Source organism: Neoarius graeffei, chromosome 9 (assembly GCF_027579695.1).
Source record: "Neoarius graeffei isolate fNeoGra1 chromosome 9, fNeoGra1.pri, whole genome shotgun sequence".
Taxonomy (NCBI): domain Eukaryota; kingdom Metazoa; phylum Chordata; class Actinopteri; order Siluriformes; family Ariidae; genus Neoarius; species Neoarius graeffei.
Window position 1 is genome coordinate 49,465,851 of NC_083577.1, and position 21,622 is coordinate 49,487,472.

At 37.3% G+C, this 21,622-nt stretch overlaps 2 protein-coding genes across 7 annotated transcripts in view; one reads left to right on the plus strand and one right to left on the minus strand.

Moving 5' to 3' along the window:
• The window catches only part of slc15a2 (solute carrier family 15 member 2), a 57,454-nt gene extending 41,552 nt beyond the window's left edge, over window positions 1-15,902 (plus strand). Inside the window, exons 1-23 of one of the 2 annotated variants that reach the window (XM_060929704.1) lie at window positions 2,204-2,344; window positions 3,240-3,280; window positions 3,543-3,630; window positions 3,757-3,898; window positions 4,034-4,126; window positions 4,228-4,327; window positions 7,769-7,859; window positions 8,004-8,081; window positions 9,099-9,181; window positions 9,268-9,351; window positions 9,436-9,525; window positions 9,704-9,748; window positions 10,686-10,721; window positions 10,928-11,016; window positions 11,713-11,794; window positions 11,901-12,029; window positions 12,125-12,289; window positions 13,462-13,508; window positions 13,691-13,798; window positions 13,985-14,081; window positions 14,386-14,529; window positions 14,605-14,709; window positions 14,953-15,902. In XM_060929704.1, the coding sequence (XP_060785687.1) occupies window positions 3,242-3,280; window positions 3,543-3,630; window positions 3,757-3,898; window positions 4,034-4,126; window positions 4,228-4,327; window positions 7,769-7,859; window positions 8,004-8,081; window positions 9,099-9,181; window positions 9,268-9,351; window positions 9,436-9,525; window positions 9,704-9,748; window positions 10,686-10,721; window positions 10,928-11,016; window positions 11,713-11,794; window positions 11,901-12,029; window positions 12,125-12,289; window positions 13,462-13,508; window positions 13,691-13,798; window positions 13,985-14,081; window positions 14,386-14,529; window positions 14,605-14,709; window positions 14,953-15,150 (2,133 nt within the window). In that variant the 5' untranslated portion in view covers window positions 2,204-2,344; window positions 3,240-3,241 and the 3' untranslated portion in view covers window positions 15,151-15,902. Of the gene's footprint in view, window positions 1-2,203; window positions 2,345-3,239; window positions 3,281-3,542; window positions 3,631-3,756; window positions 3,899-4,033; window positions 4,127-4,227; window positions 4,328-7,768; window positions 7,860-8,003; window positions 8,082-9,098; window positions 9,182-9,267; window positions 9,352-9,435; window positions 9,526-9,703; window positions 9,749-10,685; window positions 10,722-10,927; window positions 11,017-11,712; window positions 11,795-11,900; window positions 12,030-12,124; window positions 12,290-13,461; window positions 13,509-13,690; window positions 13,799-13,984; window positions 14,082-14,385; window positions 14,530-14,604; window positions 14,710-14,952 lie in introns of those variants that run through there. The other variant, XM_060929705.1, reaches the window with a different exon arrangement.
• Window positions 15,903-18,587: 2,685 nt separating this feature from the next.
• The window catches only part of hspbap1 (hspb associated protein 1), a 59,619-nt gene continuing 56,584 nt past the window's right edge, over window positions 18,588-21,622 (minus strand). For all 5 annotated transcript variants that reach the window (XM_060929714.1, XM_060929713.1, XM_060929715.1 and 2 more), the window contains exons 6-8: window positions 21,299-21,382; window positions 19,639-19,749; window positions 18,588-19,189 (exon numbers count right to left, since the gene is read on the minus strand). In XM_060929714.1, the coding sequence (XP_060785697.1) occupies window positions 18,680-19,189; window positions 19,639-19,749; window positions 21,299-21,382 (705 nt within the window). In that variant the 3' untranslated portion in view covers window positions 18,588-18,679. The remainder of the gene's footprint in view (window positions 19,190-19,638; window positions 19,750-21,298; window positions 21,383-21,622) is intronic.

Consider the following 21,622-nt stretch of genomic DNA (forward strand, 5'->3'; position numbering starts at 1 on the left):
GACTGTAGGGGAAACCGGAGCACCTGGAGGAAACCCACGCAGACACGGGGTGAACATGCAAACTCCACACAGAAAGGCCCCTGTCAGCCACTGGGCTCAAACCCAGGACCTTCTTGCTGTGAGGCGACAGTGCTAACCACTACACCACTGTGTCGCTCTCACTATTATTATTATTATTAAATAGTCATTATTATGAGAATTTAGGTCATAATTATGAAATACCAAATAATAATTGTGAGATATGTCATGATTACGAGATACTAATTCATAATTGTGAGATGTGTCATAATTATGAGATACTGAGTAATAATTGTGAGAGACGTAATAACTGAGATACTAATTCATAATTATGAGAGACTAATTGGGGCAGCATGGTGGTGTAGTGGTTAGTGCCACTGTCGCCTCACAGCAAGAAGGTCCTGGGTTTGAGCCCAGTGGCCGGCAAGGGCCCTTCTGTGTGGAGTTTGCATGTTCTCCCCGTATCTGCATGGGTTTCCTCCGGGTGCTCCAGTTTCCCCCACAGTCCAAAGACATGCAGGTTCGGTTAATTGGTGGCTCTAAATTTACCGTAGGTGTGAATGTAAGTGTGAATGGTTGTTTGTCTCTGTGTGTCAGCCCTGCAATAACCTGGCAACTTGTCCAGGGTGTACCCCACCTCTCGCCCATAGTCAGCTGGGATAGGCTCCAGCTTGCCTGCGACCCTGTAGAACAGGATAAGCGACTACAGATGATGGATGGATGGAGAGACTAAGTTTTACATCCATGTGCCTTGGCGCACTACAGACTTTCACTCATGTGTGCTCTGAACAGCGCACGCCTCTAATGACGAGCACCTACCTCGGATTAAAGCGCAATCAGCGCGCGCATATAAGAACGCTGCACACGACCAGACCTCGCAAAGTATTGCGTTGTTAGTCGCCATTACCGAACCTTTGTTATCGTGTTGACTTCCTGATTCGTGTTTTGATTCCGATCTTGTCGAACCCAATTCAGCCTGTTTGTGCCTCGCCCGACTCTTTGCCTCTTTATTCATTATTAACTCAGCCTGTCGTTTTGGACTTTATACCTGTTTATTATTTCTTTTACAATAAAGACTCTCTTCCAGCAAATACATCCACCTCCAGTCCACCTGCACCCTCTGACACTAAATCATAATTATAAGATACGTTCTCATTATTATGACATAATATATGGCTTCATCTTTTTCTTTCCCAAGTGGCGGAAATGGGCTTCTCGAGAAAATAATTTGTCCAAAAAAAAGCTCGCTTTTAATTTATAAGGAATATTTTTACAAGGACTCAGTGAAAAATACAAATAGCTCATCCATATAAACATGACCGAGCACTAAAAGTCTATTAATTACAGTGCAAACAGGGTAGAGTTTTCCTATTAATCTGATATATATATATATATATATATATATATATATATATATATATATATATATATATATATATATATATGGGGGGGAACCACCCACAATGGGTAAAGCTGAAATGACAGGCTGAAGAGAATGAGTATCTAAAACATTATCCAAGTAATTAAAATAAATAAAATAAAGAGATATCAAGTAATTAAAAACAAGGAGAAAGAAAGAAAGTGTATAAAGTGTCAGTGCAAATAAATAGGTAGTTCAGTGCAAACTCTACAGGACTTTGGGGGGGCTGTAGAGTTTTGTTATTATTATGAGAATTTAAATCAGAATTATGAGATGCTAGGTCATAATTATGAAATGCCAAATAATACTTGTGAGATGTGTAATAATTACGAGAAACTAATTCATAATTGTGAGATACATCATAATTGAGAGACTAAGTCATAAGTCTGTGACACCAATTTATAATTATGGGATACATTATAATTATGAGACACTAAGTCGTAATAGCTTTTAATTTATAAGGAATATTTTTACAAGGACTCAGTGATCAGTGAAAAATACAAATAGCTCATCCATATACCGGTAAACATGACCGAGCACTAAAAGTGCATTAACTGCAGTGTAAACAGGGTAGAGTTTTCCTATTAGCAGAATATATAAGTGTGAATCAGACGGAAGTGCGCTCTGTAAGTCCGGACACTGTGTGTGTCCAGCAGCAGCACTGCTGAGTGTGAGCTGGGGGAGACACACAATGGGTAAAGCTGAAATGACATGCTGAAGAGAATGAGGATCTAAACCATTATCCAATAGAAAATATGACCCTGTTAAAGAGCAGAATTAAAGAGCAGAGTGTGTGCAGTGCTGAGGGATGGACTTGGACTTGGACACATGGTGAGAGGAGAGAGAGAGAAAGAGCTACTGCCAACCCACACGGGCTAAAGATTTGGAAAGACGACACAGCTAACGGTAATTGTGTTATTATCAGTAATAGCGACTCACCAGGAACATATAAGTGGTGTTTGTTGGATATAAGGGACATTAAAACTTCTTCAAACATTGTATGTGGTGAATTTTACTCTGTTTTCAAGGGGAAAAACCCAAGACTCAGTGAAAGAGGTGTTCAGCTCACTGTAAAACATTTCAAATTGGTTTAACTTGGAAATTCAAGTTCACCTGCTGCCTTGAAAATGCAAGTTAACTCAATTTGACAATTATCTTTGTTTCAACTCAGAAAAAGTCTCAATTAGTCAAGACAACTAAGTAATTCAAGTCTAACCTTTGAAAACTTGCGAAGAATAGTTCAAATTAAAACACTTTTCAGAGCTCATTGAGTTAAAGAGAAAAACTAAGTGGACATTAAACAAGGCTGAAATGTTTTACAGTGCTGTGCTTCCAGTGCTAAACATTTGTAGTAAAGATATAGTTGTTTAAGAAAGCAGAACTATGCAGGCTTTTAAGGAAAAGAGTTGTTGTTGTTGTTGTTGTTGTTGTTGTTGTTGTTGTTGATCTGGCTTTAAAATTTGACCTGGTTACCCGACTGAAAGTTTTTGTGATGTGTAAACTGGAGTTGAGATATAATGCAGTTGTTCAGCTCAAAAATAACACGGGGCCACATTTCTTGTCCTCAATGCAGCAAAAGTTAAAAACGAGAGGATTATTTTTACTCTTGAGTTGAGAATATGTATCATAATAATATGATATTCTGATTTTTTGTCACATAATAATACCACAGATCAAGATCCTTCCTTAAATGCACCCAGGGTCAGATAATACTAATGCTCAGTATCTCATTATTAATTTGGTCTTTTCTGTAAATATATTTGGAGTTAACTTTCTGTTTTTTCCCTTTTTTTTTTTTTAGATATGGAGGAGGAACGAGCTGACAATAGAAAGAAGTCACCAGTAAGACATTATATTAATCTCACTGTTACTGCTACACCTCAAAATGGTTAACCCGGCAGCTAAAGCAAATGAGTTAATGTGTCACATCTCAGAGTCATGAAGTTGCTCAAATTGATGTCCATGTTGAGTGGGGTATTGGGCTTGGTGTCAGTTTTAATAAGTGCAATAAAAGTAAACCTTCATTTCAGAACTGTTTGTGTTGTCTGATATGAACTGTGCCTAATGAGAAGTGTCCTTATGTCCTTTCCTTATGCTCTTACAGAAAATATGTGGCACCAACTACCCACTCAGCATTTCCTTCATTGTAGTCAATGAGTTCTGTGAGAGATTCTCTTATTATGGCATGAAAGGTAATGAAGGAGCCCAAATGTCCAATGGTTTATACAAAGCCATGTTACTTCATGTTTATGTTGTGCCCATCACATTAAATATTTTTGACATGCAAAAGCAACCATGAATTTCTCTTTTTCATAAAGCGGTGCTCACACTTTACTTCATCAATTACCTCCACTGGAGCAAGGACTTCTCCACTGCTATATACCATGCATTCACTGGCCTGTGCTACTTTACTCCTCTAATAGGGGCCATCATAGCTGACTCATGGCTGGGAAAGTTTAAGTAAGTTAAAATGGCTACAATGGGGGTTTTTTTTTTTGGTTGTTTTTTTTAACCTGAATCATTTTAACTCAAAGAGAAAGCTGGATTAAACCTGATAAATATTGAACCTTGGAGGTCTTTGTGCTTTGTTCATAGAACCATCATCTATCTGTCAATCGTGTATATCATTGGTCATGTAATAAAGTCTGTTGGTGCGATTCCATCTGTAGGGGACAGCACTGTGCACATGTAAGTGGATTTTTGTGTGCATTCATGGTAATTGAGCTATGCATTTCCATGTGCGAGGGATGCATTTTGCATGTTTTATGGTACTTTTTGTTTTATCACAGTGCTCTGTCCATGTTGGGGCTCATCCTCATTGGTTTCGGGACTGGTGGAATCAAACCTTGTGTGTCAGCATTTGGTGGGGACCAATTTGAGGAAGAGCATGTAAGATATTCATGACATGTTTTTGCTATAGTGACAGTCATATTACAGTTAGTCAACTACATTATCACTGAACATGTTAGCTCACTACAATTGAATGAATGAATGAATTTATTTATTTCGAACATGTATAAAAATGTATGTAACTATTTGTACATACAAAAGAAAGAAAATGAAAAAGTGACAAAAAAAGAATAAATAAAATAACATAAAGAGCTAATACATTACAATACACCGCACATTGTTCGAAAAAGGAGTGGGAAGAAGTACAATACTTTTTTTTTAATTTCCCACCCCTTTTTAACTACCCCGAAATCCAAACTACATTAATACACCTATAAAAATATATACCATATATACACTTCATGATTATCCATATAAATTTATAATTACAAAAATAAATATATACTACATACCATATACATATATACACATATACATACACATATACATACATATATACATACATATATACATATACACATATATATATATACATATACATACATACACACACATACATACATACATACATACATACATATATATATATATATATATATATATATATATATATATATATACACACACACACATATATATATATATATATATATATATATATATATATATATACATACACACATATACATACAAACACATACACTTCATAAATATCTATATAAATATATAATTACAAAAAAAATATCTACTACATACTTATCCCAGTAAATATGAAGATATCTATCCCCATAAATAATAATATACCATATACTAAGCTAGTTCTAATATAACAATCAACCCTATTCTATTTATCCCTCATCATCCTCCATTAACATACTTCCTCTGTAATATACTTGTTTAAAAATATTTTTTGTACCTTTTTTTAAATAGATTTATATTTGCACTTTGTTTTGTTTCTGTCTCCAGTCTGTTCCATAAAGTCACCCCACAGCTCGATACGCACATGCTTTTCATATTTGTTCAAACTTTTGGTTTTTTAAAATTTAGGTCTCCCCTTAGATTATATCCCCCCTCTCTCTCACTGAACATTCCTTGTATATTTTTCGGCAATAGATTATTTCTTGCTTTGTACATTATTTGTGCTGTTCTGAATTTGACCAGATCCATAAATTTCAACATGTGTGATTTTATGAATAGTGGGTTTGTGTGATCTCTGTATCCTGTTTTGTTTATTGTCCTTATTGCTCTTTTCTGTATTGTACATATCGGCTGCAGAGTGGTTTTGTAGGTGTTTCCCCAGACTTCGACACAATAAGTCAGATATGGCAAAAATAATGAGTAATATAGCGTATGCAAAGATTTACAATCAAGAATATATTTTGTTTTCCACAGAATTGCCAAGCACTTTGCCAGTTTTGCTCATACATATCCTACATGAGGTTTCCAGCAGACTTTAGGATCCAAAATCACACCAAGAAATTTAATTTCCTGTACCATTTCTATCTTAATATTGTCTATTATCAATTCTACATTACAACCTATTTTATGTCTCCCAAACAACATAATCTTTGTTTTGCTTAGATTTAATGATAATTTATTTTTGTCAAACCATAGTTTTAGTTTATTTATTTCAGTTGTGATTATCTCTAAAGTCTGCTGCAAATTCTCACCGGAACAAAAAATATTGGTGTCATCTGCAAACAAAACAAATTTCAGTTCTTTCGAAATTGTACATATGTCATTGATTTATATTATGAATAATTTCGGACCTAATATTGACCCCTGTGGTACCCCGCATTTAATATTCATGAAATCAGATTTATGGTCACTTATCTGCACAAACTGTTGCCTGTTTCTTAGATAGCTCGACAGCCAACTCCACCCGACTCCCCTAACACCACACTTTTCTAGTTTACTTAATAATATATTATGATCAATAGTATCGAATGCTTTTTTTAGGTCCACAAATACTCCAATTGCTATTTTTTTATTATCTATACATTTTGTGATTTCCTCTATTAGTTCCATTAGTGCCATCGATGTTGATCTGTCCGTTCTGAATCCATATTGACTGTCTGTAAGGAGGTTGTGTTTTTCAATGAATTTGTCCAATCTATCTGAAAAAAGTTTTTCGAGTATTTTGGAAAATTGGGGGAGTAAAGAAACAGGCCTGTAGTTTGTGAAATGGTGTCTATCTCCAGTTTTAAATAATGGTATCACTTTTGCAATTTTCATTTTGTCTGGAAATGTACCTGATTGAAAAGATAAATTGCAGATGTGGGTGAGTGGTTTCACAATTCCCTCAATAACTGTCTTTACTGTTAACATGTCTATATCATTCCAGTCTGCAGAAGTTTTGTTTTTACATTTTCTTACAATTTGGATAATTTCTTCCTCATCAGTTGCAGTTAGAAAAATTGTACTTGGATTTCTGTCCCCCATATCTTCTATGTTCCCACATTGTGTTGTCTCAGGTTCCTTTATTTTTGCCGCTAAATCTGGTCCCACATTTACAAAGAATTGATTAAAACCATTCACCACATCCTTCATATTATTTATGGTCTTGTCATTTTCAGTGTAGTACTCCGGGTAATTTGTAGTTTTGGATCCATTTCTCACAATACCATTTAATACAGTCCATATACCTTTAATATTGTTTTTATTTTTCTCCACTAATTTATTATAATAGTCTTTCTTACATATCCTCATAATATTAGTTAATTTATTTTTATATTTTTTATATTTTTCCTCTGCCTCTATAGTTCGATGCTTTAAGAATTGTCTGTATAATATATTTTTCTTTTTGCAGGCATTTTGTAGCCCCTTGGTGACCCACGGACTATTTGTATATTTATGTATATTACTGTATTTCTTTATAGGACAATTTTTATTATATAGTTCATTGAATATTATTAAAAATTCCTCATATGCTTTATCAACATCTTTTTCTTTATAAACTACATTCCAGTCCTGTATTATTAAGTCATTTTTTAGTGCAATCATGGTTTCTTCAGTTTTCACTCTTATATATTTATAATTTTTAGTATCCTTTTTCTTGCTATAATTACAGTAATATACATTAAAAATAGGTAGGTGGTCACTGATGTCTGTTAATAGTAGACCGCTCTCTATATTATTTTCCAGGATATTAGTAAATATATTATCTATTAAAGTGGTGCTGTGAAAAGTGATCCTGCTTGGTCTGGTAATAGTTGGATACAGTCCCATACTGAACATTGAATTAATGAACTCTTCTGTCATTTTGTGTTTCTTATGATTTAAGAGGTCGATGTTAAAATCACCACAGATGTACATGACCTTCTGAGTTGATTTTATAAACATACTTTCCATCCAATCTATAAAAACTTCCTATTAGGCTACAGTTACATTATTATTGAACTTGCTAGCTCAGTGGCTTTGTTTAGTATTTCTTTCATAAACTATATCGTTTAATAATTGCATTTTCTTTGTGTTTCTCAGATAAAGGAGAGAAGAAAGTTCTTCTCAATCTTCTATATGTCAATCAATGCTGGGAGTGTGCTTTCGACCCTCATCACACCAGTTCTAAGAGGTTAATTCTGTAATGTAACAGATTTCTGCTGTATTAAAGCCTTACAAACCATGATCATGGTTTCCATTCATAATGTGCAGTTACTGTACATATTGAACTACTTGTGGTTATACTGTAAGTACAGGTTTAATTTTTATAACACAGGTGACGTTCAGTGTTTTGGAGGTGATTGCTATGCTCTTGCCTTTGGAGTTCCTGCGGCTTTAATGTTCATCGCTTGGGGTGAGTTTAGGCACACGTTCGGGTACAGCGCAGCTCAAAACGCATAATGATCACGATTATGTACGTCATATTGCATATATTTTCTGAGACCAGAAGCACTGATGTGGATAAACAGGTCAACACAGGAGTCATATTGTATATATTTGCCTGTATCATCTTTGCATTGTTAAACTTGTTTTGGCAAGCACACATCTGTTAAATGTGAATCCCAAACAGATTAGAAGAGTGAGCTTTAACCTTAGTCAGCATTATGGATACCTTGTAAAAACTGTAGCCTCATTTCTCTGCCATTGTAAACAACTTTGGAAAAATATTAAGCTTGTAAGCCAACTGTCTCATAATGGTACTCTACAGTAGAGTGATTTGGCAGATTTGCTTTCTTATGAGTTACTCTAGGTTATAAACTTTCTTCATTTCGGCGTTGGCGCTTTTTCAATGATTTTATCACTGAAATAATGTGAACTACAGCTTAACTGTAAACAGTAGCCTATAATGACCTGCTTTAGAGTAAAGAAAGAAAGCACAACTTTATTCATCACACACTTGTGAAATTTCCTCTCTGCATTTAACCCATCTGAAGCAGTGAACACATACATGAGCAATGAGCACACACACATCGCCTGGGGAGCAGTTGGGAGTTAGGTGCCTCGTTCAAAGATTGTCCCATATTAACCTAACCTGCTTGGATTTAACAAGTTTGGATTGTGGGGGAAACCGGAGCACCCGGAGGAAACCCACGCAGACACAGGAAGAACATGCAAACTCCACACAGAAAGGCCCTTGCCAGCCACTGGGTTCAAACCCAAAACTTTCTTGCTGTGAGGCGACCATGCTAACCTGACCAGGAATCAAACCCGGCCCGCAGCGGTGAGAGCACCGAATCCTAACCACTAGACCACCAGGGAGTTACACAGACTCAAATTGCTGCTCAGCACATATACGATATGTACTAGTACATCTGATATAGGGGTTGGTGACCGCAATGTTTCTGATACTGAATGTATGTTGTTTGTCTAGTGGTTTTCATTCTTGGCAGTGGGCTATATAAAAAGTCCCCACCTGAGGGAAATGTCTTGTTGAATGTCTGCAAGTGCATTGGGGTAAGAAATGTGTTTCACACAACATTTTGGCAGACTGATAGTGAAATTGTTCTGCAAATCCAGTTCATCAATATTTTGTTGATCAGTTTGCCATACGCAATCGGTGGAGAAGCAGAAAGAAAAGCCCAAGACGGAATCACTGGCTGGACTGGGCTGAGGAGAAGTATTCGGTACGAATAATTATAAAACTTGGATTATCTTGTGCACTCAAAAGTTACAGTGATATAATTATTTTATGTGTCATGTGCCACTAGAAAACTCTTATTCAGGAGACCAAAATGGTGCTCAGTGTGCTGGTTCTCTACATCCCATTGCCCATGTTCTGGGCTCTCTTTGTTCAGCAGGTAAAAGACTATCATCTACAATCTAACAATGTAGTTGTTTGATTACTGGGGTTTATAATTCATTTGTTAAATGCACTCATGAGATAGTTAAGTGCGATAACACACAGAATACATATGTCTTAGTTTTAAATGAAGAATCAGAGTGGAGCTGAAATGAAAAGCTCTTGTTTTGTATCAGGGATCTCGCTGGACTCTACAAGCCACACGGATGAACATGGATTTTGTAAGTCTTCTGTCCTTTCTTTAAAGAAGTTTTCTAAACTCGTACAGATGTTAGTTTCATTGCATCATGTCCTGCTTCTGCATGACTATGCCGGTTTTTTTTGTCTCGAGTGCAATCACATGATTACATGGAACTGAGTAAAGGGTAATGAAGTTTAAATGACAACTGTATGGCCCACAGTTGCATGGACAATCTATTTAGGATTTAAATGTATAACAAAAAAAACCATTGAGCATTCACATATCCAGTAAGTCTCAATTCATTAGGGTAATGACAATTTTACAAAGCACTTGATGCATTCCACTGAGCCGAGCAATGAATTAATTTTCATAAAGTTGTCCACCTAACAACGCAAAATACAGCATAGGCAAAACAACCTACAGTATGTTGATAATTTAATTTATGTTCCATATGTTAATTCATAGTTTTGATGTCTTCAGTATTGTTCTACAATGTAGAACATTTCCAAGATACAGAAAAACCTATGAATGATTAGATGTGTCCAAACTTTTGACTGGTATTGTTTTTCTTGTTTATATCTGTGTTTCTGAATTACTGTGATGGAAACCTTATGCTGTTTTACCTCATGTTCTTGACTTAAATTATCTAGTCCTTAATAGTAAGCTCAAATTTAGCTTTAATTTATTGCAGAAAGGAAAACACTAATAATGTATAGGACCTAGGTTCTTCATAAGCAGGTTTGAAAACCTTGGTCAAAAATACAGAAATTAATGAAAAACTCATTATATTTCCTGTATGTTGGCTGAGTGAGTGAGGTGCAGAAATGACTCACTGTAATTTAAATCATTTTCTTTCTTTCTTTTTTTTAATTTGCATTCCAGTTTGTGACAGTTGAAGCAACTAAACTGCAGATGAAGATTTTTATATTGCGTAATTTTATGCTCTATCCATTCATCTGTACTTTTCTGTTTTACAGGGTGGAGGTTTTGTAATAAAGCCTGATCAAATGCAGGTATCTGTATGCACAAATCTTCCTGTGGTCTGGAGCACTGTTAAAGCTTAATGATATGACGATGTTATGAAGAAACTATCATTAAATTTAAGCAACACATTTACTGTTATCTGTTTCAGCTATATATTTTATGATTTTCTGATCATTATGGTTATTTTGCTCTGTGAGATGCAGGATGTATTGTTTTTCCCTTCCCTGTTGTTAAGACGCTGAATGCTTTGCTCATTCTGATATTCATTCCTATCTTTGACATGGGTGTGTACCCGCTCATCCGTCTTTGTCGGATCAACCTCACGTAAGTACAGCCAAAGCTACGTATCCATGTGGAATAGAAAGTCCCAGTAAAATTTTAACAGCATTCAAAGTACACCAAAGGTTTTTTTTTTTAATTGTCTAGCAAAAGTGCAAAACAGCATATGCAGTGTCCGTGATTATGCAAGGTGCAGCATTCATTATGTGGTTCTTGCACAGCAAAACGGTGCAGAGTGTACTTAAGCTTTACATGCAGAAGACGAATTCCTTATGTCACCACTGTTTGCCATTTTCTTTTTTATTTTCCTCACAATTTTTTTTCTTAATTTCCATATTGTGGTAATAAGTGCTGGTTCATTATTAAGTTATTCTATCTAGATTATAAAATATACTTGTCTCTGACATGACACCAGACCTACATTTATTTCGTATTTTATATTCTATTTGCTCTCCAGCACATTTAAGTGTTGCAGTGCCATCGTTTCAGAATTTCAGATAATATTTGCTGTTTTTTGTACCTTAAGTGTGGTACAAAAAATAGCACAATGGTTTTTGAATGTGCTGAATGATTTGGCTCAAGTGATTATGAACCATTTATATTCATGCACATTTATCTGCACTATTTTATAAATTGTATTTTGGACATAGAGGTGCAAACATAAGAAGAACATAGTCTGGCTAATAATCAAATGTTAGACTTCTTGCTTGTGTAACTTCCATATCTCTCTCCTGTGCTTAGGCCTCTAAGGAAGATGACCACAGGAATGATCCTTGCTGCACTCGCCTTCTGTGCTGCAACTGTAGTGGAAGTCAATGTCATCGTATGTCTTCACACAGTCTTTATTTATACCACAGTGTTGCAAATTTTAAAAGGAAGTCATAGAAACTGTCAGTGTGATGTACTCTGTGTTGTATTTTCTGGCAAAGAAAACGGTTGTGGAACCTCCACCAGCCAAAGAGTGTTTGCTACAAGTCCTTAACCTTGTTAATGGAGAGGCTGTGTCTGTAGAAATTACAGGACATAATATTTTCCCTGACAAAATAGAACTATATAAGGTGAGGTCATCTGTCATTTAACTGTTTTAAGTTTATTTTAAAATTAATTTTTAACCACTATAAAGCAAATAATGAAATCACTGTTATGTTGTTAGGATCCTTTGGAATACACCAGACTTCCACTTGAGGATGTCAGCCAAGTCTTCCCAGTCACTGTTTCTCAAAATGGAGTGGCTCACCAGTGCCAACTTAACGTCAGTGAGCACACTGCCTATAGCCTCATCTTGTATAGTGAGGGCACTAGTATTGAGTGTAAACAGGTGAGGTTATAAGAGTTTGCTAAATATCTCTAAGAAGTATTTTTAACAAATAAGAACACAACTGGCATCTAAATATTTAACAATTATTCCACAAAATCGAGTCATACATGAGCTGATAGCCGACAAGGTGCATAGCGCTAAGTTGGCTAAAAGCCATATATGACAAGATTGAGTGGAATGATTGTTTTATATGATTGTTAAATTTGAATTTCCCTCCAGGGATTAATAAAGTGATTCTGATTCTGTTCACATTCACTGGATTTTGAGAAAAAGAGCATTTTTATTTTTTGCAAATTCAATAAATAAAAACTTTATACAAAATGTCCGACAAAGTAATTTCCGCTTAAAACATAAACAAACCAGCAAAATGACAGAATTAATTTGTGAAAAATGCTATAATAATATTTCTTGAAAAATCAAAAAGGATATGTTCTTACCACCTGTGATGACCTGGCGACTTGTCCAGGGTGTACCCCACCTCTCGCCCATAGTCAGCTGGGATAGGTTCCAGCTTGCCTGTGACCCTGTAGAACAGAATAAGCGGCTACAGATAATGGATGGATGGATGTTCTTATATTCATACTTCATACTTTTATTCCATATTTTTTTTCTCTTTTTTGGGGTTTTGTTTCCGAGTAGAGTTTTTATTTCGTCCTCAGTTGGTTCACTAACACGGTCCATGATTTTCTTTTCTTCTTTAGGGTTTTTTGGTGGTTTGGCACCACTGAGAGCTGGAGTGTGGAACAGGAAATATTGGGGGGTGGGGGGAGAGATATTCTTTTAGCTATTTCTGTTTCTTTTAAATACTTGAGAAAGTGATTTTTCTGACTTTATGCGCCCTGCCATTTTGTTTTTTTTCTACTCACGGTATATGAGCTGATATCCTAGTAGTAGAGTCACCAATCAGAGCGTATGATTGCTTATATCCAGTGAATGTGGATAGAATAAAAGTGATTTTTCTGACTTGATGCACTCTGCCATTTTGTTTTTCTCTACTCATGGTATATGAGCTAATATCTTAATAGTAGAGTCACCAGTCAGAGCGCAACGAGTGTTGCTCATATCCAATAAATGTGGACAGAATAAATTATGATACCAGATTCTTATTTAATTTTGCATTGTCATGATATTACATTGTCCTCTTTTACATGTTTTGTGTGACTAAAATGCAGGAAAAGGATAATATCATGAAATCTGTGAATGGAGAAGCCGTCGTCAGGTACAGTACAACTCTGAAGAATCATAAATACTAAATAAGAATCACAATGAGCAGGGAAGGGTGTTTCTGAGGTCAAATTTAACTGGAGAGTTAATCTTCAGTAAAATTATCAGACTTTGCATAATACAACTTGGGTGGTTCTTTGTAATGAGCTTTAAATGTCTGATACATTTTTTTTTCAGATTTATTAATAGCCGATCAGAGGACATGAACATAACAGTAGGCAGTGTAACATTCTTTGCACCAAGCAGTTACGGGATCTCTGAAAGCAAAAGTGTTGAAAGAGGAAAGTGAGTACTTTATTACCAATAGCTCTATTTAATTACAATCATGTAACATCTGGTGATTGATTATCTCTCCTCAAGTTGAAATTATTTTATGGACTTTTTATGGATTTTCATATCACAGATTTTATGCCTGATCAAAGTCTTGGTTGATGAAGCTCATGTCTTTGACAATGTTTTTTCCCCCTGCAGATACACGGAAGTTTCCTGCGAATCACAGACAAAGACACATCTTATTGATCTGGGGCTTCTTGACTTTGGTGCCGCCTACACAATCATTCTTGGCGGGGTAAAAAGATGTTTATCTTAGTGTGGTTAATATTTTACCATAGAGGCCATGGCGATATTTGTTTCACAATTTCTTGGACAATTATATAGACGAGAATTGTGGTTTTCACAAAGTTTTTAAAAGATATAAAATAGAAATTAGTCAGCTCACACACACAGTCACAGAAAACAGTGTTCAGTTTAAGAATTAAATGATGGTTGTTGCTTCTTAAAAATGAACTTCTCTTATTTATCTGTATGAGATAATGATACAGGAATGGGTAGCCAGGCTAAAAAGGGTCAACAGTTGCCTGTTGTTTGTACAGGACACAGAAGCCATACAAATTAATAAGACTGAGGATGTCCAGGCAAACAATGTGCACATTGCTTGGCAGATCCCACAGTACGTCCTCCTCACTGCAGGGGATGTCATGTTCTCAATCACTGGTCTAGAATTTTCATATTCACAGGTATGTCAGTGAACCACATTTTAGATTTAATGTTCTGTCAGTTTCAGTTGCTCATGCCACAGCTTGTGCCCTTAGGCCCCAGCGAGTATGAAGTCTGTGCTGCAAGCAGGATGGCTTCTTACTGTGGCTTTTGGGAATGGCATTGTGCTGATTGTGGCAGAGGGAGCTGGGCTGGAGCAGGTAAGTTCTGGATCTGTGGATTTCTTTTTATTGTACCTAGTCTGGCCTTAGATATGCAAACATTAATAAAAGTCAATAAAACAACACAATATGCACCAGATAGTGAAGTACAACATTCGCCTTTACTTAGAACAGGTGTCTGGCAGTCTGGGAAAACTCTTTGGATGATCTGGCAACAGCCAAAAAGTTTAGCCAGTTTTTTTTCTGCCTATAACCTGAAAGACTAACTAATATCATTTACAGTGGTCAGAGTTTCTGCTCTTTGCTGCACTGCTGATTGCGGTCAGCATCATCTTCTCCATCATGGCCTATTTCTACACCTATGTTGACCCTGATCAGGTGGCCAAGCTCGCCAAAGAAGATGAAAAAATGACTGACTTCAAGGAGAAAGAAAAAGAGAATATGGACATGATTGATGCCCAGAAGATGACAAAGCTATAGCACAGCTACTTGTTGCTTCTGATGTATAATTTATACTAAATCAGATCAAAACTAATCATATCAGTCAGAACTTCTGTTTATTGCATTTTTTTTAATAATGGCAATTTTCGGACGATTCAAGGACTTTATCCTTATTTGATCCCTTCAACTGATGGATCATATATATTTAAGGCAAGAAATAACTAAATACAAATTTTTCTGGCTGTATTTATTTGTGTTTATGTACAGTTAGGTCCATAAATATTTGGACAGAGACAACATTTTTCTAATTTTGGTCCTGTACATTACCACAATGAATTTTGAACAAAACAATTCAGATGCAGTTGAAGTTCAGACTTTCAGCTTTAATTCAGTGGGTTGAACAAAATGATTGCATAAAAATGTGAGGAACTAAAGCATTTTTAAAACACAATCCCTTCATTTCAGGGGCTCAAAAGTAATTGGACAAATTTAATTGTAAATAAAATGTTCATTTCTAATACTTGGTTGAAAACCCTTTGTTGGCAATGACTGCCTGAAGTCTTGAACTCACTGACATCACCAGACACTGTGTTTCCTCCTTTTTAATGCTGTGCCAGGCCTTTACTGCACCGGTTGTCAGTTGCTGTTTGTTTGTGGGCCTTTCTGTCTGAAGTTTAGTCTTTAACAAGTGAAATGCATGCTCAATTGGGTTGAGATCAGGTGACTGACTTGGCCATTCAAGAATATTCCACTTATTTGCTTTAATAAACTCCTGGGTTGCTTTGGCTTTATGTTTTGGGTCATTGTCCATTTGTATTATGAAACGCCGACCAATCAGTTTGGCTGCATTTGGCTGGATTTGAGCACACAGTATGTCTCTGAATACCTCAGAATTCATCCGGCTGCTTCTGTCCTGTGTCACATCATCAACAAACACTAGTGACCCAGTGCCACTGGCAGCCATGCATGCCCAAGCCATCACACTGCCTCCGCCGTGTTTTACAGATGATGTGGTATGCTTTGGATCATGAGCTGTACCATGCCTTCGCCATACTTTTTTCTTTCCATCATTCTGGTAGAGGTTGATCTTGGTTTCATCTGTCCAAAGAATGTTCTTCCAGAACTGTGCTGGCTTTTTTTAGATGTTTTTTAGCAAAGTCCAATCTAGCCTTTTTATTCTTGAGGCTTATGAGTGGCTTGCACCATTCAGTGAACCCTCTGTATTTACTTTCATGCAGTCTTCTCTTTATGGTAGATTTGGATATTGATAGGCCTACCTCCTGGAGAGTGTTGCTCACTTGGTTGGCTGTTGTGAAGGGGTTTCTCTTCACCATGGAAATTATTCTGCGATCATCCACCACTGTTGTCTTCTGTGAGTGTCCAGGTCTTTTTGCATTGATGAGTTCACCAGTGCTTTCTTTCTTTCTTTCTCAGGATGTACCAAACTGTAGATTTTGCCACTCCTAATATTGTAGCAATTTCTCGGATGGGTTTTTTCTGTTTTCGCAGCTTAAAGATGGCTTGTTTCACCTGCATGGAGAGCTCCTTTGACCGCATGTTTTCTTCACAGCAAAATCTTCCAAATGCAAGCACCACACCTCAAATCAACTCCAGGCCTTTTATCTGCTTAATTGAGAATGACATAACGAAGGAATTGCCCACACCTACCCATGAAATAGCCTTTGAGTCAATTGTCCAATTACTTTTGGTCCCTTTAAAAACAGGGTGGCACATGTTAAGGAGCTGAAACTCCTAAACCCTTCATCCAATTTTAGGCCAAGTTTACATTAGACCGTATCTGTCTCGTTTTCTTCGTGGATGCACTGTCCGTTTACATTAAAACGCCGGGAAACGGGAATCCGCCAGGGTCCACGTATTCAATCTAGATCGTGTCTGGTCCGGTGCTGTGTAAACATTGAGAATACACGGATACGCTGTGCTGAGCTCTAGCTGGCGTCGTCATTGGACAACGTCACTGTGACATCCACCTTCCTGATTCGCTGGCGTTGGTCATGTGACACGACTGCTGAAAAACGGCACGGACTTCCGCCTTGTATCACCTTTCATTAAAGAGTATAAAAGTATGAAAATACTGCAAATACTGATGCAAATACTGCCCATTGTGTAGTTATGATTGTCTTTAGGCTTGCTATCCTTCCACTTGCAAGTGGTAAGTGACGCGCATGCCCGACATGCACTGAGATCACACACACAGCGGCTCAGTCCCAAATCACTGCTTGTGCGCTCCACTCGCGCGCTCTGTGAGCTGCGCAGGGCCGGAGTGCGCACCCTCCAGAGGGCACTCGCTGTTCAGGGCGGAGTGATTTGGAGCGCAGGATGCCTGCGGAGCCGAGCGTATCCGTGTATTGGCGTTGCTATGTGCACGCGAATCGTGCACGCGAATCGTGTATTGGTGTTGCTGTGTGCACACTAATCGTTTTAAAAACGTTAATCTGATGATCCGCTGATACGGTCTAATGTAAACCCCACCTTAATGTGGATACCCTCAAATGAAAGCTGAAAGTCATATATTAGACCTAACTGTATTTAAGACATAACACATAATTTAAAGTTATAGGTTGTAGATTATAAACGTAAGTTTGATAGGGGAAGAGGTATTTTTTTTGTGTCCATTGACAGCATGAAGGTAATACTATACAAACTGACTTCAGACAATTGGCGAGCTGGCCGTTTATTAAATACAGATGAAGAGATGGGCAGCACAGGGCCTCACAGCTCCAGGGTCTGGGATTTGATCCTGAGTTTTTGCTACTGTCAACTGCGTTCTGCTTGCGGATTAGCTAACTGAATTTTGCATGAAAATGTGTGTGTGTGTGTGTGTGTATACACATGCCCTTGAGTATGTTCCTGTCTCAATCTCAGCATTGCCTGCCCTGGATCCTACACAACTACAGCACAGACCATATATCCTGTATAAAGCTTATAGACCCTAGTATGAACAACAGCTGCCCCACCTGTTGAGAGAATTGTGACTCGTAACCTTGACTGTAATAAGCATGTACTGAAAATGAAGCAATTATCAATGTAGCTCATAAACTGGCAACTTTGTGTATAACTGACACATCAAATCAGCTCATAATGATCAGTATGAATTTGCATAGACTAATATAAACATATCAGTGGTTCAGCTCCACTTATTTTTATGATATAAATTGTGTAAATAAAATTCATTTTCAGATTGGGGCTTGGTTTAAAGGCTTTCTTTTTCATTCAATTTTATCAAGGCAATACGATTAGTTAGACTTCTATATAGTGTCTTTTTACTGCCCAAGGACACAGTTCCTAGTAGAGAACAGTATGTTATAACTTTATCTCTGTGTAATATGAGGTATGACACTTTCTTTTTATAGCACAAGAAAAACAGCTGTCTCAACCTTTCTTTGACTTTGACAAATATCAATAGAATTAGTGCATCAATAATAACGTGACAGAAACCATGTTCCTTTTTCTTTCAAATGATTAATAATTATTAGCAATTAAGTCTTTATTGACATCAATATTTTATGTGTAAAGTTAATACAGTGTATAAAATTGCTTGCTGAGTTGTCTAGTCAAACTCTTTCTGTCTGCCTATCATTAGCTTTGTAACAAGGGCAATAACATCAGGATGCAGCAGGCAGTCCAGCACATCATTGGTGGATATTCGACCACATGTTGCACCAGCATTTCCATCATCATCTTCCTGCTCTGGTATACTGATTGCCTCTTCTTTTCCATGTATATCTGTATGCAGGGGCTTTGCTCTTTTCTGCGTGTAAAAGAGCGCATCATCTTTTGAAATGAAAGTCTCTTTGAGGTTTGTCACTGTGGATTTCTGAGACGTGTCTGCATGACAAGTGACAGGGATGAGGTGCGGTCCATAGGGCAATGAAAAAGAGGTGACGGGTTCAATGACATGGGCCTTCAAATGACCACCAGAATCCCGCTTCAAAGCTGAGGGACTGGGTTGTTCTGCACATCTGGCCTGGTCTTCAGTATGTAAGCCCCTTTTATTCATGTAAGCCTTCACTGCTAGATTCAAGTACTGCATGTTTTCATCATGTGTAGCGATCCCATCCTTTAACACAACACCAGAAACAGCATGAATGTGGTGAACGACAGATTGTCCAATTACAATCTTTACTACAACTTAAAATACGCTCAGTTTAACTTTTAACATGCACAAACAGGGCACAGGTTTGTGATCAGTGCAAGTGATGGTACAGTACACATAGCTGTGAATGGAATCTGCCAGGGTTTTTTTTGGTCTAAACCTGGGGCTAAGCCAATAGGCAGATTCCTCGCTTTCAGCCATGTGTACAGACTGATGGCAAGGCCATCACCAGTGAAAACATGCATCTATCAAGACTGGAGCGTTCTCTTCATGGTGATGAATGTGACACAAATTGTTCCTTTTCATCTACATTACTCATTAAAATGTCAAGAAATCTATTTAATTTAAACTTTCTTGGGTATATATTCTCAATGTCACATGATTGTCAATGGTAAACTCATGTGGTGGGGTACCTCAGTAGGATTGAGCCAGTTGTCTTTGTTATCTACACTTGGTTTAGTCTTTAGCGCACAGATAATGGTCTTGCTCAGAGCTTCTCCTATTCGGGTTTCATCATCCACCTCCTGCATTGAAACATGAGTGTCACTAAGAGGGAATCTTGGAAGTGGTCATGAACATTACTTACTATTGCTGGGTTTCATGTGACATCACATCCACCTTATTAGTTATTCAAAACTTTAGCTGGTGGTCTACCAAAACTCAGTTGACAAAGCATTTGTACAGAGAAGGTGCATTGCTTGCATGAAAAATGCCTTACACTTGTGTTGTTTGAATTGATCAAACCGTGAAACTGATAAAAGTTTCTTCAGGGTCCCCCGTGAACTAATAAAAAAGGGTGAACGAACACAGGATTTCACAAAAAGACGTTGAGAAAGGTGGCTTTTGAACCTCTCACTGAAATTGAAGGAAGCCGAGTCGAAGCATGCTCGAGTTTGCAGTGATCACTTAATGAAAGGTTTGTATATCCCTCTCAGCTATGTCCTTAGTGTTTTCCTAGTACTTTTCTTGCTACGTGTTGTTATTTTACGGCACTTTTTTTTAGTCACGAAGCGCTAAAGTCCCCAGCTGTTTCTTTGTTTACTCCTCATTCCTCACAAAATCCATATGCGTGACGGTCACGACAAAATCCTTGCCCAGCCATACAGTTACAATGTGACGTGATCACTTCTCCACCTTGTTTAACTAAGATCCAGGTCTTTAAAGGGGTTTCTGATGATCTTTTTGAATGATTTACCTGAGAGATAAGAGCCAACACAAGTGAAAATCGAGCAAACTGTTGTTTGTTTATACTTCAACTTGCAGTGCTTCGTTGTAAAAACACAAACAAAAAGCTTAAAAAAATTATATATATGAATGAGAGAGTTACACGGGCAAAAACAATACAGGATTCATTCGACAGCGACTTGGTACCGAGGTCCTTTACCCAGCCACATACAAAAAAGTTGTAAGCCTCCATACTCTCCCACGCTTTCATCTGTTTTGCGGTGTAGAAGGACGTCTGCAACACCAGATAGTTCGAGATGTCGAAGAACTCGACTGAAGAGTAGTTTTCGAGATCATATGACAAATCCTTCTTTCCCAGACTGTAGGGGTCGATTCCATTGCACATAGCAATCTTCTGAATATATCTAAAGCGAGCAGTGGCTTCTAGATTACGAGCATACTTTGATAAGTTATTGCTAGTTGTCTGCACTACGGCAGCCATTTTGGTTTGCTAGACCACCAGCTGTTTTACCGGAAGTGAAATGGCTTTAAAAAAGTCACGTGACTGAAACCCAAGAATTCTAAAGCTCTGATGCAGAAAACACCTGTATAGCAGCAGACAGTAAACTGCGTGCATACATTAGTAGAGAATTAATGCACTGCTCATTTGCAGGAGTGTGTTCACACTTACTCAAATCCACCATTCATTAGCAAAATGCAAACAGCACAATGGCATCAATCACAGTGATGCTGCACATGATCCAGGAAGGGGCTAAGCCTTTAGCTATGCCATGATAATAAGCTATGATGTGAATTTCAAATCCTTCAAATACAACTTTTGTGCCCTACCATCCTTATATAACAGGTATAAAATGGTATAACGTTACCACAGATGGAACGACACCTTACCATCTCAATCCATGAGTTGACACTGACAGTTACTGGGTCTACTGATTCCACATAGTGCCACCAGTGTCTTGGGACAAAAAGAACCTAATGGAAAGACAATATTCACAAAATGAGCCCATTCATTGCCAAAAAATTTTATTTTAGTAACTTAGATGGCTACTGCCATGCAGTTTCTCCAAGGAACACAGTTGGAGATTTGTAGAAGATGGTGGCATTTCATCAGCAATTAATTACAATGAGCAGTTTAAATATATAAAAAGAAAATAATTGTGGGGCGGCACGGTGGTGCAGTTGGTTAGAGCTGTCACCTCACAGCAAGAAGGT